General features: G+C 31.8%; 2 protein-coding genes across 2 annotated transcripts; one reads left to right on the top strand and one right to left on the bottom strand.

Annotated features, from left to right (window-relative positions):
- The first annotated feature begins 1,675 nt into the window (after positions 1–1,675).
- Positions 1,676–3,795, top strand: LOC124919395 (cytochrome P450 CYP82D47-like). Its single transcript, XM_047459629.1, has 2 exons — positions 1,676–2,596; positions 3,172–3,795. The coding sequence occupies exons 1-2, from the start codon at positions 1,676–1,678 to the stop codon at positions 3,793–3,795; spliced, it is 1,545 nt and encodes a 514-aa protein (XP_047315585.1).
- A 13,821-nt stretch (positions 3,796–17,616) lies between these two features.
- On the bottom strand, positions 17,617–18,833 carry LOC124922289 (deoxymugineic acid synthase 1-B-like). The gene is made up of 4 exons (XM_047463026.1): positions 18,523–18,833; positions 18,201–18,444; positions 17,951–18,130; positions 17,617–17,863 (listed from the first exon to the last, which is right to left on the bottom strand). The coding sequence occupies exons 1-4, from the start codon at positions 18,831–18,833 to the stop codon at positions 17,642–17,644; spliced, it is 957 nt and encodes a 318-aa protein (XP_047318982.1). The 3' UTR covers positions 17,617–17,641.
- Between the last annotated feature and the right edge of the window lie 364 nt (positions 18,834–19,197).

Raw genomic sequence — 19,197 nt, 5'->3', positions numbered from 1 at the left:
ACAAGGTCATATATCTAGATATAATTAAATTGATTACGACTATGAGAATATATGAGAGATGAATGAAGACTAAAATTCAAGGTGAACATGAGTAAGAAAGAAATGTTTAGTTGATAACTAAAATTGGAGTCTAATTTCAATTCTTAGGCTTCATATGCCATTTAAATTAAAATTTTAATAGAATTTAAAAAGATATTGTAATTTTATAATTTATAATTTCAATTTTTAGCTCGAAATTGTTATTTCAATATTTTTTTATTTTTTTTTTATGTTTTTTCAAATAATATATCTTATTATTTTATCATTTACAACATGATAAACGTTAAACCGATATTTTTATTTTATTTTAATAAGTTAGCATTTTGATCCGATATAAAATTTTTTAATTTAGGAACTTAAAATTTTAAATCGATATTTTTTTTTTAATTTAGGAAGTTTATAACATGTGGAACCCATATTTATTTTTTAATTTAAAAAATTATTATTTCGAATCGATTTTTTTTTCTTAACAAGAATAGAACCCTATCAATCCATGTGGGAGAACTGCACTATTCAATTTAAATGTGTGGATATCATATCAAATTTTAAGGGACAATTCATTCCAATATTCTTAGTTAAAAAACACATTATCTTGACAGTTATTTAGTCTTATTCCTTAAATATCTTTCATTTTCTTATTACTTTTAATATTTGGTCATAAAAAAAATCGAAACAAACTACTTATACACAAATACACAACTAATTAAACATCCAAATAAAACCAGACACAAATAACAAATAACCCACACATTACAACAATCATCAAACCAGCTTTTTATATATATATATATATGTATATATATATATATATGTATATATATATATATGTATATATATATATATATATATATATATATATGTATATATATATATATATGTATATATATATATATATATATATGTATATATATATATGTATATATATATATATATATATATATATATGTATATATATATATATGTATATATATATACATGTATATATATATATATATATATATATATATATATATATATATAAATAACAAATAACCCACACATTACAACAATCATCAAACCAGCTTTTTATATATATATATATGTATATATATATATATATGTATATATATATATATGTATATATATATATATATATATATGTATATATATATATATATGTATATATATATATATATATATATGTATATATATATATGTATATATATATATATATATATATATATGTATATATATATATATGTATATATATACATGTATATATATATATATATATATATATATATATACATATATATATATATATATTTAATAAAGAAATTCATTCCCAAAAGTCGATAACAACGTGGGTCACGAAATAATTGCCCCTCAAGCTCATGAATACTATGTAGGGCGGCTATTTTTATTTTTTATAATATTTTTTATTTTCTCTCTCATTTTTGTGTGATTGTGCTTAAACTCCTATCATTTTCTTTTTATTATACATAACCACATCTTTTATATATTTACTCCAAGTTCATGAATCAAAACATTCAGTCTTCCAAGTTCATATACAGCCGTGATTTTCATGGATTTCTCCTTACTTGATCTTGTGAGCTCTTCAATAGCAGGAGCAGTAATATTAATGTTCATAGTATTAATGTCGACCCTCTATTATTTCAAAGTGTTCCTCTTTCTTGGTGGTGCTGGAGATCATCCTAAACCGCCGGAACCAAGCGGAGCATGGCCTGTGCTGGGCCACCTCCGTCTTCTCCGAGGTCCCAAACCTTTCTACATAACATTGTCTGAGATGGCAGACAAATATGGCCCGATTTTCTGCATCCGTCTTGGACTTCGCCCGGCCATTGTGGTTAGCAATTGGGAGTTGGCCAAAGAACTGTCCACCACTCACGACCTAGCCGTGGCATCACGTCCTCAAATGCTAGCAGCAAAGTACTTAGGGTACAACTATGCCATGTTCGCTTTATCCCCCTACGGGTCGTATTGGCGTGAGATTCGAAAATTTGTGTCCTTGGAGTTGTTGTCTGCTCGTCGCCTTAACTTGCTCGGGCACATAAGGGTGTCCGAGACAAGAACGTCAATCCAACAACTGTATAAGTTGTGGGCGGATAAAAGAGATGACTTCACTTTGAACACTCATACTAGTGGTGTCTTGGTCGAGATGAGGAGATGGATATCGGACTTGACTACAAACGTGATCTTTATGATGATCTTTGGAAAAAGATATTCAGGAGATGATCTTGATAAGGAGGAATCTCGAAAGTGTCAAATGATTTTTAAAAAATTCACATATTTGTTTGGTGCAAATGTGACGGGAGACATGATATCATGGCTTCGATGGTTGGATATAGGAAGTTACGAGAAGTCCATGAAAGAAACATCAAAAGAATACGATAATCTTTTGAGGCAATGGCTAAAAGAGCATCATGATCGACAAATGGACAGTAAAGCTCAGGGCAAGGGGTTCGAACAAGATTTTATGGATTTGCTGATTTCAATGCTTAAAGATGCAGATATAGATGATTATGACGCTGATACCATTAACAAAGCCACATGTTCGGTATGCCCTAATACTTTTCTAATCATTGTTTGTATAAAATTATTAAGCAAAAAACACAACATGCATATAAATAACACTATCTTCAGCTAAAATATAAAACAAATCATTCATTCCATTAGTGTATTTAAAATTAGTGTGAAAATTTTTAATACAAATTTGTCAAAAAAATTATAAATGTAAGAGAAAGAGAATAGAGAGAATGATAATATAGAGAACGGAGTTGGATAGTTGTTAATTTTGTTTAAAAAATATGAAGAATATTTTTTTTAACTAGATATTTTCAGTAAACAACTGTTAACATAAATGATATGTCAAATAAAAAATAGAAACTAATTCAGTTTATATAAAAGTCATTAATCAAACAAAACAAACATAACAGTGAAATTATAAAGAATATTATAATTAAGCTGAATCAAACTACGCTGATGTTTTGAACTTTTTGATAAAATGTCATTTATATATGTTTTTGCAAGTTTTGGCCAAAGTATATAATTTATGAACTTTTTTTAGTATCAAGTATAATGACTTAATGTGATGTAATTGTAAATATATATATAAATTACATGGTTTTATAGATTTTGAATATTGGAGGAGCAGAATCCACCGCCTCCATGATTACATGGACTATTTGTTTACTCATGAACCACCACCATGTGTTGAGGAAGGTTGAAGAGGAGTTGGACATATTTGTGGGCAAAGGAAGGCTCGTGGAGGAGTCTGATATTCCCAACTTGGTATACCTCCAAGCTGTTCTCAAAGAATCGCTTAGGTTATATCCACCGGCTCCACTAGGAGGCCCAAGAGAAGTCACTCAAGATTGTGTTGTGGGCGGCTATCATGTGGCTGCAGGGACAAGACTTTTCTTTAACCTATGGAAACTCCAACGCGATCCTAAGATATGGTCAGAACCACTAGAGTTTCGACCAGAGAGATTCATGACTACCCATAAAAATTTTGATGTTCGCGGCCAGAATTTTGAATTTATTCCTTTTGGCAGTGGTAGAAGAGTGTGCCCTGGAATAAACTTTAGCATGCAAATGGGACACTTGGTCTTAGCTAGCTTGTTGCAATCTTTTCAGCTCTCGAATCCTAACAATGAGCCTACAGATATGACTGTGATTGAAGGATTGACAATATCTAAAGCTACCCCTCTTGAAATTATCATCACTCCCAAACTTTCAAACAAACTTTACAAGTGACTCATTACATGAAGCTCGAAAGGTGAAGGACTCAGACTTTATACTTGCAAGCTGAAATGCAAGTTGAAATGTGTGTTATAAATTGAAATACTTTTATGTTTATCATGTTATTATTTAGTTGAATTTGTAACTCTTTTTATGCAGCAACGAAAATTACATCTGCCGCACTTAAAAATGAATTTATCGGCGTATATATTCAACCTTAGCGACAATTAATTAATTAGTGTAAGATGTGGCTAAGTAAGAGATTTTACCGACACAAAACTGTCATGATTGGTGAAAATAGCAAAAGATTTACCGTAAAATAAGTACAAAAATATTATATATATATTATTAACTCTACAAACTTGGATTAATCTATTACATATAATTCATATTCAGATATCATATTCAGAATAAAGGTGAAATCTGTAAGTCTAGCTTATTAATTCCTCAATGACAAATCCTATTCTAACACTAGGATACTTCATAATTGCTTTTAGATATAAAACTTTTAAATTAAAATATTAGACAATACAAAAAAAATCAGCTATCTCGCATGATCATATCACTTGTCAAACTTTGTTTTAATCACCACAGAGAAATTATATCATCTAAAACCAAATATTAAAAATATCGTTCTTGTCCTCTTAAACATGTAATTCACCACAGTCATACAAAATGACGTATATCAGTTCACGTCAACGTAATAGTGTAGAAGAGGAAAATATTGATAGTTTTTCTTTCTCGTCAAAATAAAATAAAAATTAATAAATATTTATTAAAGCGTCGAATACAATAGCGAGAACTAACCAAGATTAGCGACAAAAACAACGACCACCAGTGAAGTCTAACTAAATTTATGAAATATTTTATTTATTAGGAGGTTGATCACATTAATTAAAGAAATTGAGTTTTTATAACTTCATTAAAATATTAATTATTTATAATAATTAATATATGGTATAAAAGGAATTAAAGATAATGTTAAGATATATAAAATAAAATAAAGAATTATAGGTAATAAAATAAAGATATATATATATATATATATATATATATATATATATATATATATATAAATTTATATATAAATAATTAAGAAATTAACAAAAAAAAAATATTTGTTGAAAAATTAAAAAAAAAAGTTAAGAACAAAAGGAAAGAAAAAAAAAAAAAAAAAAATCATTATTATTTTATTATTAATATCAATTTATAATTAAAGAATAAATAAAGAATTTCAATAACTCTTTGTTATATTTATCAAGAATTAAAGATATCAATTAATATAACAATTAAATCATGTTATATTACAAATTCAAATATGTATACATATTTTAGTCTTTATGTATATATTGTGTTGATCTTTATGTATATATTGGGTTGATTGATATTAAAAAATATTTGAGTGATTAATTATTTGTTTTGTGTTATACACATATGGAATTTATGCGATTTTGATACATAAAATAATATTCAAATTTTCGGTATTAATAACCAAGCTTTTGAAAATCGTTCCAGTTTATGTTTCAAATTCTTAAACAAATACCGGTTTGAGCGGTTTTACCGGTTCGACCGGTGGTCGAAACGTTTTCTATTTTTTTATTATATTAAGACTAATAGTCTAATTATGGGAAAAAAGAAATATGATAAGGATGAAAAAGGAAAAAAAAATATTATGCACATTAATTATAGATTTGATTGAAAACTGGGAAAGTACACGTGACGACATAATTTAATATATTTTACTTTAAATTTATTTATTATTAATATTTATAATATTGTATATTTTTCTATACATCTTTTATTTTTCTCTATCACTAGTTATCTTTGATATTTACTTGGAATTGTCGCAGACGGCCGAATTCATTTTTAATATTTGATCGGAGTTCTCACTTGCCGTCATGTTTGGAACCAATTGGACCAGAACGTACGATCGTAGTCTTGGGAGGATGGTTGCCCTTGGGGAGGATGGTTGCCCTGTTTGTTTGGAACGGACTGGAGCACCCACAATCATAGAGTGGAGAAAGAGAAACGCATCAGTAAGTAGAAGATAACCTTTCGAACCGGAAAATTCCGGTTTGGATTTTCAGTCGAACCGTCCGGTCCGATCGGATTTTGACCGGTTCGTAAGGTAAAGGTATTGTAGTTAAAAACCGGACTGTTCATCTAACCGGTTAGCGGTCGGACCGGTCGAACCGTCGGTTCGACCGCGTATTTTAAAACTATGTTAATAACACATTCAAAATTTGGTACAATTTTAGGCCCACTTAAATTTGTAATTATGCGGTTGTTGATCGGCTCAAAAGAAGGTTAATAATTGGTCAGATTGCAAATTTAAATAATGTACAAATTATTAATTTATAAAACATATTTGTTTTGTAAGATTAAGACGGTTGTGTTTGTAACAATGCGATTATTAATCGGACAAAAGAAAGTTTAATAATTGATCGAGTTACAAACTTAAAGTATGTACATAAGTTATTAATTTATTAAATCAATTAATTGAAGCAACATCCTACCAAAGTAGGCTCTCTTGTGTAGGTTAATATGTTTTATAAATTAAGAAGGTAGTGTGTATGTAATTCATGCGGTTATTTAATTGGCCAAAAAAAAGATAAATAATTAGTGAGAATAACATTATGCACATGTGGTAATAAATATGTAACAATTATTCGGTGTGCCATGTGAATAATTGGACTATCCAAAGATTACCAATTGTTTGACAGGGCTTGTTGTTAATATTTGATTACTACAAAAGAGTATCGTTTGCAAGTTAATATTTAATGTCCAAAGACAAAATATTAATGTTGCGTTTGGTATCTTATGATGAGACGTACCATTATTTTGAATTTATGTGATTATTAAATTTTTATGAGTATGGTTGTTCATTTGTTCAAGTTAATACTTCTGTTTATACGATTTTCTTGTCAACATCTTAAGTTCATTTTATATGATAAAGTTTTAAGGCGTATTTAGAATTTTTTATTTTTTTTAAGAATTATTTCTAAAAGGGTTAAAATTTCTAAGGGTATTATTAGAATAAAGATTTCATAACAAATACACCTTAATATATGTTTTATTTTGTTTCAAAATTAATGTATTGAAGTCAGAGTTACACTAATGTATTCTCATGCATCTAATTTGGATTTTCTTATTCACACTTAAGTTAATTGATGTGAATTACAGTTGTCTAAAGGGAGACTTAGACTCTATATGAACTCACATCATATTGTGTGTAAGAAAAATAAAAGATTGAAACAAAATAACATAAATAGTGTTCACTTAGCAAATACCTTACAAGATAATAAATAAATGAAGTTGTAAGAATTGTAGATATTGCACTTAAAAGAAAATTATTAAGGAAAGCGGTGCATAAAAGAATACATATTATAGTTTGGTGTGTTTGTTCTAAGAGTAATTTAACTTCAATACTCAGACACATTTGATGGGAACTTAGGTGTTACTATCTAAAGTGGGTGTGTTAATGTATGGCTGAATTAGTTGTTAAAAGTCAATTGATGGTGAAAGAAACATCGACGTGAATAATGACAATTCAAATTAAAGATAAAGAATTAAGGAACAATTTCAGAAACTCTTTATTTATAAACAAACATTTAGGACATATCTCCATATAATAAATTTATTTAGAGAGAATAATTAAAAAACTACAACTTATATACGAAATAAGTTTCAATTAAAACAACTAATAAATTCTTTTGGGGTTGTCCAGTTAAGGTTAGGCCTTACAGGCCTAAAGAAAACTAAATTGGACTAAAGAATTGTTAAATGTTAATGGTTGGATATTTTAAAAGGTTTAGAGACAAATTTAGTCTCATAAGTATTTCAAGATTAGACTTGAAAATAAATAAATACAAAAGACTTCTTAAACAAGAGTCTAATGTATGCTCAAGATTATATGAATAAAGAAATTAAATATATTTATGATGTTGGACAAATACTTGAAAGATCCTAGTTTGGATCATTAAGAAAGCAACCAAACAAGTAATGTGACATTTTAAGAACAAAATAATTATATACTCATATAGTGAAATCGAATCAGATAGAGATCATTTAGTATTTTGATTCGAATTTTGTTGGATACCAAAATAGTCGGAAATTCATGTCACATAATTTTAGTTTAATTATTAGTTTAAAGAATTAATTCTTGTAAGACTGTTAAGCAGGCACTCGAATTATTTCAACATGATGGCAGAATTTATTAGGTGTTTTGTGGCATCAAATTACAGAATTTGACTGCAAAGTTTTGTCACGGGGTTGCAAATTATGAATGATATAGAAAGACCACTAAAGATATTACCTAACAATAATTTACAGTTCTTTTACTTTAAGAGTAATATGAGTTCGACTAAGTCGAACTATTTGGAAATTAAAGAATTTAGAATGTTACTTATCTATTGAGCATATTTAGACAAACTCTAAAATTACGGATCAATTCTCTAAATATTTTCTATCCGAGGTCTTTCATGAACATATTGTTCATATGGATATTGCATATTTAGAAGATATACATTTTTAGTGGGAGTTTGTATTGTGATGCTTGTATAGATATAATTTGGAATTTATGTGCACATTAAATAATCTGTTTCTAAAGAAATTAAAGATTTAGTTTTTAAAAAATTAAGATTATAAAGTTATTTAGATTGATCTCTATAAGGAATAAAGGAGGACCAGTTGGTATTAGACATGTTAAAGATCACACTACATGTTAATCCATACTACACACCCATGTTTAATCTATGTCATTTGATTGTATTGATATATGTGACTATTGAGGGTTAGTTATGAACTAATGTAACAAAAATCGTTTTAATCCTATGTTGATATAATTGATAGACGAGATTGATATAGATGTATTTGGAAATGATAATAATATTTTGAGCTCTTAAGGTTATAATATACAATTGAAGGAAATATTATATGACCCAAGTGGGAGATTGTCAGAATTATTTCTAATATTTGGGTACATATATTATTTAATAATTGTACATTAATTGTTATCATAATAAAGATTAAAACCCAAATAAAATAATCAATTAAAGTATAAAGATTATGAGACTTGTTTAGACATCTATAATAAATGTGGGGATTATTTGTGTAGAATGAGAAATATCATTTATTATTTCGTTGATGAGCCGAATAATAAATAGGTATATTAGGGCTAGGACCCAACCCATATAGATAGCCTACCTAATTTGTTTATCTCATCGAACAAAAGGTTTATGTTCATCTCTCAATAACACTCAATAGGCTATTGATAAAGGGTTGGAAGACTTAAAACCTACCCACATCAGACATTCCAATCCAAATCCAGAACAAGAAGATCCACATTCTAATCCAGATCCAGAACAAGAAGATCCAAGATCAAGGATCAAGAGAAGATCCAAGATCAATAGAAGATCAAGAAGAAGAGAATAACGAAGAACAGCTTAATGAATCGTTCTTCATTCAAGTTTCAGGTACGTTTCCACAACTTATTTTTATCTCAATTTATTGACATAGAGTATTAAGATTATAGAACTAAAGAAAAAAGATTTAAATTAAAGATTCTAACAATATCTACATGTTCATTGTTGGGATTGTAGAACTCAAATGATTGTAATAGGCTAGTTAAGACCAAGTGCCCCATTTTCATGCCCAAATTTATTCTAGGGCATACTCTCTTACCCGCACCAAAAGGAATAAGCTCGAAATTTTGGCCACAAACATCTATGTTGTTGTGGGTAGACATTAATCTTTTCGGATAAAACTTTATGGCTCCGACCATATCTTAAGATCACGTTGAAGTTTTGATATGTTTAAGAAAAGCCTTGTCCCTACCTCCATATGATAGCCGCCGATGACACAATAGTTCGAGGGAGAACCGAGAAAAGAGACAATAAAAGCAAGAAGAAGAGGTGTTCGAAGTCTCTCGGGAATAAATCTACTAAGTGCTACAATTATGACAAGGAGGGTCATTTTAAGTGAGATTGTCCAGATTTGAGTAATGACGGAAAGAAGAGCGGAGAAGCGGCAGTTGTTCAAGAGGTCGAGAATGGGTACGAAAATGTGGATGTTCTCATTGTCTCCACTAATCAGTCTAACAAGCATTGGATTATGGATTCTGGGTGTTCGTTCCATGTAACACCTAACGCGAGTTGGTTCGAAACCTATGAGAAGACTTCGGTGGGCGAAGTTTTGTTAGGTAACAACAAGTCTTGTAGGGTGATGGGGATCGAAATAATGTGTTTGAAGACGCATGATGGAATCGATATAGTATTAACGGAAGTATGACACGTCCCAGATCTTTGGAGGAATTTAATCTCTCTTGGCTTACTAGACCAACTTGGTTTGCATGGAAGTGCAAAAAGAACGTATTGAGGGTCACAAAGGGGTCACTAGTGGTAATGATTGGTGTGCGAGAGAAGAGTCTTTATATCCTTCAAGGCAACACCTTGGTTAGTGATATGGCGAAAATGGCAGAACTTCGAGATGTATCGTCTACAAGTCTATGGAATACAAGATTGGGGCATGTGAGTGAGAGGGATTTGAAGGAATTGAGTAAAAAAAGGCTATTTTGGCAAGGAGAAACTTGATGATTTTGAGTTTTGTGAGAACTGCATATACGGTAAAACTACGAGAGTGAAGTTTTGGAGATTAGTTGAGGTGACTTAGAAGACGCTCAATTATGATCACTTAGACTTGTAGGGGCAACAAGGACTGCAACTCCAGGTGGAGATCGGTATTTTATCACCTTTATTGATGATTGTTCGCGCAAGTTTTGGGTATACATCTTGAAGCACAAAGATGAAGCATTTTTTAAATTCAAGGAGTGGAAGAAGATGGCAGAGACTCCGACCGGGAAGAAGGTTAAAAATCTCCGAACAAATAATGGGTTGGAGTACATAGGAGAGAAGTTCAATCAGTTCATCAAGGAAGAAGGGATGGTTCATCACAAAACCGTCTGACAGACACCGCAACAGAATGGCTTGGCAGAGCGAATGAATAGAACGTTACTTGAGAGTGTTCAGTGTATGTTGTTTGAGGCTGGTCTACTGAAGCAGTTTTGTGTGAGGCGGTTAACATTGCGGCTTATCTTATCAATCGTTGTTCATCGACAACATTTGAATGCAATACACCAAAACAAGTTTAGAATGGTGCTCATCCAAAACTCGACAACCTGGAGGTATTTGGGTGTATGACTTACATGCACCAACTAGATGAGAAGCTTGATTCGAGAGCAAAGAAGTGTATGTTTATTGGATACCCCGAGGGAGTAACTCTTTTACAAGGACGAAGAAACATCCAAGTGTATCATTAATCGTGATGTGGTCTTTAGGGAAACCGAGTTCTATTATGGAGCAACACAGTTAATCAAAGTTGGCGAAGTCACTTGAGAGAGGAGTGAATTTGAGGTGGAGTTCCTAAGATGGGTTACTAAAGAATCGGTAGATATGGAGGAGGCTAGTGAAGATGATGAAACAGACGGTCAGGTAGAGGAGGAAGGTACAGATCCGGAAGAGAACCTTAGCTCATACCAATTAACACGAGATAGAGACTTTAGGACAACCTGAACTCCGTAGAGATTTGGCTACTCTGATTTGGTACCCTTTGCATTACTTGTGGTAGATGAGGAACAAGATTAAGAGCCGAAATCGTTTAGAGAAGCGATGAGGAGCAAAGTGAGAACTGAATGGAAGTGTGCTATGGTAGAGGAGATGGCATTGCTTGACAAAAACGAGATGTGAGAATTGGTGAACAAACTCAAGATTTAGAGGGTGGTTGGTTCAAAATGGGTGTTCAAGTGCAAAGAAGGTATAGAGGGTAGTAACAAGCCAAGGTTTAAGGCGAGATTGGTAGCTAAAGGCTTCACACAACGCGAAGGGGTCGACTTTAACGAGACCTACTCCCCAGTAATGAAGTACATGTCCATTCGTGTGTTGTTCGCTCTAGTGAATCAGTTTGACTTGGAGCTCAAGCAAATAGACATGAAGATGATATTTCTTCATGGGAACTTAGAGGAGAAGATCTTCATGACGCAACACGAGGGGTTCATTAAATCCGGTGATGAAGGCAAGGTATGTTTTCTTCAATGCTCGTTTTATGGTTTGAAACAATCCCCAAAACAATGGTATTTACACTTTGATGAGTTCATGGTTCGTAACGATTTCATGAGAAGCAATTTTGATAGTTGTGTCTATGTCAAGTGGGTTAATGGTTGCGGTGTCTTTCTATTGTTATATGTGAATGATATGTTGATCGCATCAAGAAATAAGGAAGAGGTTTGCATGGTCAAGATGTATGCCATTGTATGTACGCGACCTGATCTTGCTTATGGCAACCCCGGGTAAAGAACATTGGGAGGCAACGAAGTGGGTTCTCTATTACGTTAAGGGATCCTTAGATGTCGGTCTTTATTTTAAACGGGTGGGTGTAGGTGATGATATGTTGATGCTTATTTTGTAGGTGACTTGGACAAGAAAAGGCCCCTAACGGGATATGTGTTTACCCTATTTGGATGCTCGGTAAGTTGGAAGGCACAATTACAATTCATAGTTGTTCTTTCAACAACGGAAGCCAAGTATATTGTTGTGACAGAGGGAGTTAAAGAGGCACTTTGGTTGAAGGGTCTCGTGGGTAAATTTGGGGTGAAGCATGATAAGGTGGATCTGTTTTGCGATAACCAAAGTGCCATACACTTGTCCAAGAAGATGTTTCACGAGCGCACAAAACACATCGACATTCGACTTCACTACATTCGAGATTTCAAAACAAGTGGAGCGATAGTTGTGAAGAAGATTAACATGGATGAAAATCCCGCAGAAATGGCCACGAAGGTGGTGACGGGAATCAAGTTTCAAAAATGTTGCGACTTGATTCACGTCACAAAGTTTGGAATATGATCGGAGAAGTAGGAGGATCAATTCTAAGATGTTCTTAGTGATGATGCTCATTCGTTTGATAATGGACATAGAAGCAAGGTGGAGATTTGTGGAATTGAGCATAGAGTTTTGAGGCCCAATTTACTATGTCTCAATGTTAGGTACAAAAAAAGGAAAGAATTATGTAAACTGACCCCCCGATCTATGTCCCGTTCTATAGCTTAACACGTGTTTATGAGACACGTGGCAATATGGAAGGACTACTGCGAGGCAGCTCGATGATTTCAACTTTGGTTTGCATGCTAGACATCTTTTAAAATGAAACATTTAGTTTTTAAAAAATTTTGAAAATACCTGGAGCAGTAAGAAATTAATTATGTTAAAATAATTAATTCTTTGTTCAAACATTAATAATCTAGGAGGATAAATAATAATTTAACCAGAACCCGGTTTAAATTAATTAAACATAATCAATTTAAATATTATTTATTTGAAAATCAGTGTCACCAAGAGATTTTATGAAAATCAATAAAATAATACGTGTACAAACGTATTTATACTAGAGTTTCTGAAAAATGTGGTTCGTTGTCTGTTTACGCTCGGGAAAAGGCTTTCGCGCTATTACTCTATGCCCGCCTAAGGACAGTTTTCAAAATCCTTCTAAAATAAACAAACTCTGGCTTCTATAAATCTAACTATAACATTCTTTATCTTTAATTAGTAGTCTAGGGGTCCTAAATGAGGATAGACTTTAAATAATTGTACAAAATTATTTAAAGAAGGTTTGTACATGTTGCGTTGATGTTCAAATTTAACAAAACTTGAAAATATCATAGGAGAATATCAGAATAAATTCCAAACGATCCCTTATCCAAAACATTGGTTCAGGCGATATCCTGAAAATGTGAAAAATATTATTTTCTAACCTTTCGAAATTATTTGAAAATGGGTTTTGGGGTCCCAAAATTACGAAATAACTTTGGGTTTTGAAAAATGGAACCAAATAGGCCTTAAGACTGGAGTCCTAGGGTATGGGTTCATTTTGGCTGATGTAGGCTCGGTTAAGACCGGGGTGGTTCGATCCTAGGTTAGGGCTTGGATTTGTTGATCCTAGGCTAAGATGAGGCTAGGCTTAATTGTCGGTCCTAGGCTAGGACTAGAGTTTGGTATTGTCAGTCCTAAGCTAAGATGAGGTTAGGTCATGTCGGTCATAGGTTAGGTTTATCAGTCCTATGTTAAGTGTCAAGGTTAGTTTTACCGGTCCTAGGTTAAGTGTCAAGGTTAATTTTACCGGTCCTAGGTCAAATGGCAAGGTCGGTCCTAGGTTAATTTTGTCTAGGTTTAGTTTGACCGGTCCTAAGCCAATTCTACCGGTCCTAATCTCACGGTCCTGGGCAAATTCCACCGGTCGTAGGAGAATTCGGTCGGTCCTGAGTGAATTATGTTGGTCCTCGGTCCTAAGTAGATTTCCTCGGTCGAGCTTCGCGGTCCTGGATAGGTTTCCTCAGTCCTAGGTCAGTTTTCTTGGTCCTAAGGCAAAATTTTAGGACAGAGTGTTCTTATTTTGGTCCAAAATTTTAGAAGGCCATAACTTTTGATTAGGATGTCCAAATCATAATCCGTAAGTTGCAGTAGGTTCATATGATCATGAAGAACAAACACCTTAGCATAAATCACAATTTTGAATATCTTAAGATGATCAATTTCAAAACACAATTTCTAGGTCAAATTTTGGGATCTTTTAAATTAGGTCGTTTCAAGGCCTGATTTTTTTCCCATTAGCTTTGAAATGATCAATATAGTTAATCCATACCAAAACAAGAACATCATTACATCATTAAAATAGTTTTTGAATATTGAATCAAAATCCAACTTTTTTCAAAACCAAATTTAATCAAACATGTTCAAAAGGGTGAAACAGTCACTTGAGATTCATCATTACATGTTAACATACATGTATGGATATTAATTGAATCAAAAAATCCAACATAGAAGCAAGAACACGAAATTTCAAAAATCCAGTTTTTTAAACTTTTTTTCAAAATTTCAGTTTGATCAAACATGATTACAGTTACTTAGAAATCATCAAAACATATTTATAAATATGTATAGCAACTATCTGGACCCACAAATCCATATTTAAATCATGAACATAAACAATTTAAAAAATCAGTTTTCAAACCAAAATTTCCAAAATTTTGTTCCAGATTGAATTGATCGATTCTTTCTAACTATAAAGTTCATACATGATTCATATAATGATTATTAACAAAGAAATTACACAATCAAGCATAATAACACGATCAAACTAATCAAACAATAAAATTTGAAGAACATCAAAATTTTCAATTACAAATCAATATTCAAGGCTTCTGGATTCATAACAACAACTGGAAAACATTCTGGGCAGTATTTGAAGCGATCCAAAAGCCTAGATCGAAGCTTGGATCACAGGAGAAAGTTTTGACAAAAACTGTTCTTGACCGGAAATTGCAAGTGTTCGATCGGGGCGAATTGAGGTGTAATTTGTGGTTATTGTCTGATGGATTGGTAATAGAGGGGTAGAGGCTATTTATAGTGCCCGAATGTCGGTTATAGAAAGCCAATTTGACTCGTCTTTGATCGCTGGCGTTCTTATCCCTAATTCGTGGTAGCCTTATCCCGGGGAAGATAAGCTTCTAGATAAGGGGGGAAACGTAGGTACTGACGATAAGATCACGTGGGTGAAAAAATCAACGGATTTGATCGCCTATGGACGAAGCTAGAGCTTCTAGAAGAAACGCGTCGACGAAGTCATGATTCCGACGACCCTGTGTCCCAGGGAAGAAGACGTACAAAACGGCGTCGTTTTGAGTAACGGAACGCCGAGTTCCGTCTAGTTCCGTCAGCGGTCAGCCTGGTTGACTAACGGGGTTAGTTTGTCCCGTTAGTTGATCCGGTGCGAGCGCGCGCACGTGGTTTTACTACAGCTGGGTGTCTGGCGCGCTCTGGGCTGTCAGATAAGATTTGGGTGCTAATCTGATGGTCCAGAATCCTGCTGCAAAGTTTTAAACATAAAATCAGCCACACAGGATTATGCAATTTTAAATTTTATTTAAAAATTTTTTAAAAATCGAATTTAATTCCTTTCAAATTCATTTTTTCACCAAACATTTCACAAAAAATATTTCTAGAATCATAATAACAATTATGATCATGTTTCATTTTTTGAGGAATTTTTTAGAATTTTTTGGTATTTTATTTAATTGGTTTAAGTCATGAATTAAACATAAATCATGAATAAATCCTAATTAAATATTTTTAACCACTTACTTGGTCTAATTTGGGTAAAATATATACAAATATTTTATCCTCAAATTATTTTTTGGAATTTTGGAAAGTTTCCTTAATTAAGGTTTAATTATCACAATAATTAATCATTAATTAGATTTTAATTACTTTTTAAAGTTATTTTGAATATAAAAATTCAAAATACTGTTTTAATATTGTTAAACATATATGGAGAGAGAATGATATATTCTAAAAGGGAAATAATATATATATATATATATTATAATGTAGAGAGAATGATTATTTCCTAATTATGAATTCTAAAAACCTAATATATATTTACATTATAAACGAGTTGTAGAGGGTGATGAGATAAAAACACATAGAGTTAGAATTTGTAATTATAATTTTATTGAATCGATTATCCGAAAATAGAACGTATGACATTAATTGTTGGTCCGAACCTGGTAAAACTCTTGTGTCATTATTTTGTTTATTCTTTGTTTTTACGTTATTGTTGTACATCCATTAAGATTGCTATATTTCCGTTTTCCATTCTTCGAGCGATAGTTTTCCAAACAATATATAATCCTTTCTTTGCCTATGCTCACTAATTTATGATCTTGGGTTTGGGTTATGAGACTGACTATGTAGAGGAAAAATAAAGAAGACTTTGGTTGAAGATAATGAAGGATTTGTTTCTGAAAAATATGGAAGATCTGAAGGTTACGAAGGTATAATCAATCATAGGTATGATTGTAAAGTTTGTGTTATTGTTTTAATGTATGGGTTATTTGTTGTTTGGTGATCTGGTTTTATTTGGATGTTTAATTAGTTCTGTATTTGTCTATAACTAGTTTACTTGGAATTTTTTATGACTAAATCATTAAGACTAACTAGATTTATATTAGTTTTACTTCTTTTTTTAGTTTTTTTTATGACCAAGTGTTAAAAAATAAAAAAAAAATAAAATATATATATATATATATATATATATATATATATATATATATATATATATATATATATATATATATATATAATGATGCTTAATTTTTAAAGTGTTCGGATTGCTGGGTCGAGAGTCGTGGTTAATTTGGATATATATATTTATAGAGTAAATGGATACTTTGGTAAGATTGTGGGTTGACCCGTCCATAAACTTAAAATGGTTAAAAATAAAATTTAAAATATTGTAGATATGATTCGAACTTGAAACCTAACAAAAGAAGCACAATTCTTTAACCAATTAGGCTAATAGTACTTTATATTTTAAATTCAACACTAAATTTCATGAACGCGAGACATTTTAACAATACAAATTCAATTTTTTAACTAACTGATCTATATATATATAATGATACTTAATTTTTAAAGTGTTTGGATTGTCGGTCGAGAGTTGTGGTTATGTGTGGTTATCTCATTAATATAATTTTTAAGAATGTACTCCTTCAAAACCGGAAAAAAAAAATTAAGGTAAGTCAAAGCCAAAAATATTTAAGACTATTATCTGTGCATTTATGTTAGTTCTAGATTAAAATTCTTACATATATTTTTATACAAATCCAATTGAAATAAGTTCAATATAGAAATGTGTTACACAAACATATATACTCTACATCAAGATGAAAAAACTAATTGTTTGATAGGGAAATGAATTATTATAGTGCAATATATTAAATATGGCTTATTCATGAAAATCCTCAACAAATGAGTTAAATTTCACCATCCCAAAGATCATTGAGTGACTTGAAAGGTCCTATTTCAGATATCACATGTATTATAAAATTTCTGCTCTGAGGGATATCAGCTATCTTCTTCAATTCTTCCTCACTCAAATTCCAATCAAATATATCGAGATTCTCCTTCATTCTTTCATCGTTAAAGCTCTTCACAATCACTACTACCCCTTGCTCGTATACCCATCTCAAACAAACCTACATTAATATTAATTGCTTGTTCATGTTAGAAAACTCGATAAAAAAAAATGTGTACAAAAACACTTCTTTTTTTTCTATGAAAACCTGAGCGACACTCTTCCCTTTGGCCTTTGCGATCTCTCCTATCACGTTACACCCGACAATTTTGTTGGTCCCCCATTGAGATCCGCAGCTCCCCAAAGGAGAGAAAGCTTCCAAAAGTATATTTTTAGACTTGCAATACTCTCTCAATTTGTGTTGTTGCCAAACAGGGTTCAACTCCACCTAATTTAAACTAGTCATTCATGAATTCAACAAGTAGCTAAAACTTGTCTAATTATGATAAGGGTTTGACCTGATTGATTGCAGGGGGGATTGTAGCTACAAGGAGAAGATCTTCAAGCTTCTTGCAAGTGAAATTGCTGACACCAATTGACTTTGCAAGGCCAAGTTTGTGACATTCCTCCATTGCTGTCCAAACTCCTTTGTAATCCATCTCTAATACATCTTCTTGGTTTGGTGGGTATTCATATTTTCCAGGAGTTATGCTAAAAGGGCAGTGTATTAAATACAGATCAACATATTCCAGCTTAAGATTGCTGCAAAGAAATCAAATATATGGTTGGGTTGGGTGCATGAGTATATATATATATATGATAGTTTTTTATTTTTGTGACCTTAGAGTCTTTTGAATTGCAGGAAGGACAAGGTGATGATGAGAATCGGTGCTCCATAGCTTCGAAGTGATGAAAAGTTCTTCGCGAGAGTTAATCAGACCGAGACTGAGTGCTTCGGCTATGGCTTCTCCAAGAGGTTGCTCAGATTCATACAGAGAAGCAGTGTCGAAATGTCTGTAACCGCATTCTATGGCATGAAGAAAAGGTTGTTTTGTTATAGGTAAGCTTGCTGCAGTGCCCATGCCGATGGCTGGGATTCTTCGACCGCCATGGCTAAGTGGAAACTCATGGACATGTGATCGAGATGCCATTAGATCTTATCTGCTTATGAATTTTAGGCGGGGTTTTAAGAATGATAGATAGGCATATGTTTAAATAATGATAGATGATTTCAAAAATGGAAAAGATTTATTTGTATAGAAAAGTAAATATTTTCCTAAAGGAGAGAAGTTGAAACTAGTAATTCATAATTTGGCTAATGTAGGATTCTAATAAATATATTATTATATTTTTCTAATAATTGTGTTTTGTTTTGTTCCTCTTTATATTTTTATTTTTTTATGTTATTATAATATCAGAGCCCCCCCAACAATCAATGTATATCTCATACGAGTAACCTCTGAGTTCAATAATTTAAATATTAACTATATATATTTCAAAAGTAAATTATGTCTT

The sequence above is a fragment of the Impatiens glandulifera genome, chromosome 1, assembly GCF_907164915.1.
Source record: "Impatiens glandulifera chromosome 1, dImpGla2.1, whole genome shotgun sequence".
In the NCBI taxonomy this organism is placed as follows: domain Eukaryota; kingdom Viridiplantae; phylum Streptophyta; class Magnoliopsida; order Ericales; family Balsaminaceae; genus Impatiens; species Impatiens glandulifera.
Note: the sequence above shows the minus strand (reverse complement) of the source record. Positions and strands in the feature narration are given on the sequence as shown.

Excerpts from the sequence above, each read along its gene's own strand:
- LOC124919395 (XM_047459629.1), top strand. The coding sequence starts at position 1,676 with ATGTCGACCCTCTATTATTTCAAAGTGTTCCTCTTTCTTGGTGGTGCT. Across the intron at positions 2,597-3,171 it reads TTAACAAAGCCACATGTTCG|ATTTTGAATATTGGAGGAGC; the intron begins GTATGCCCTAAT and ends ATGGTTTTATAG.
- LOC124922289 (XM_047463026.1), bottom strand. The coding sequence starts at position 18,833 with ATGGCATCTCGATCACATGTCCATGAGTTTCCACTTAGCCATGGCGGT. Across the intron at positions 18,131-18,200 it reads TCCCCCCTGCAATCAATCAG|GTGGAGTTGAACCCTGTTTG; the intron begins GTCAAACCCTTA and ends AGTTTAAATTAG. Across the intron at positions 17,864-17,950 it reads AAGGGAAGAGTGTCGCTCAG|GTTTGTTTGAGATGGGTATA; the intron begins GTTTTCATAGAA and ends ATATTAATGTAG.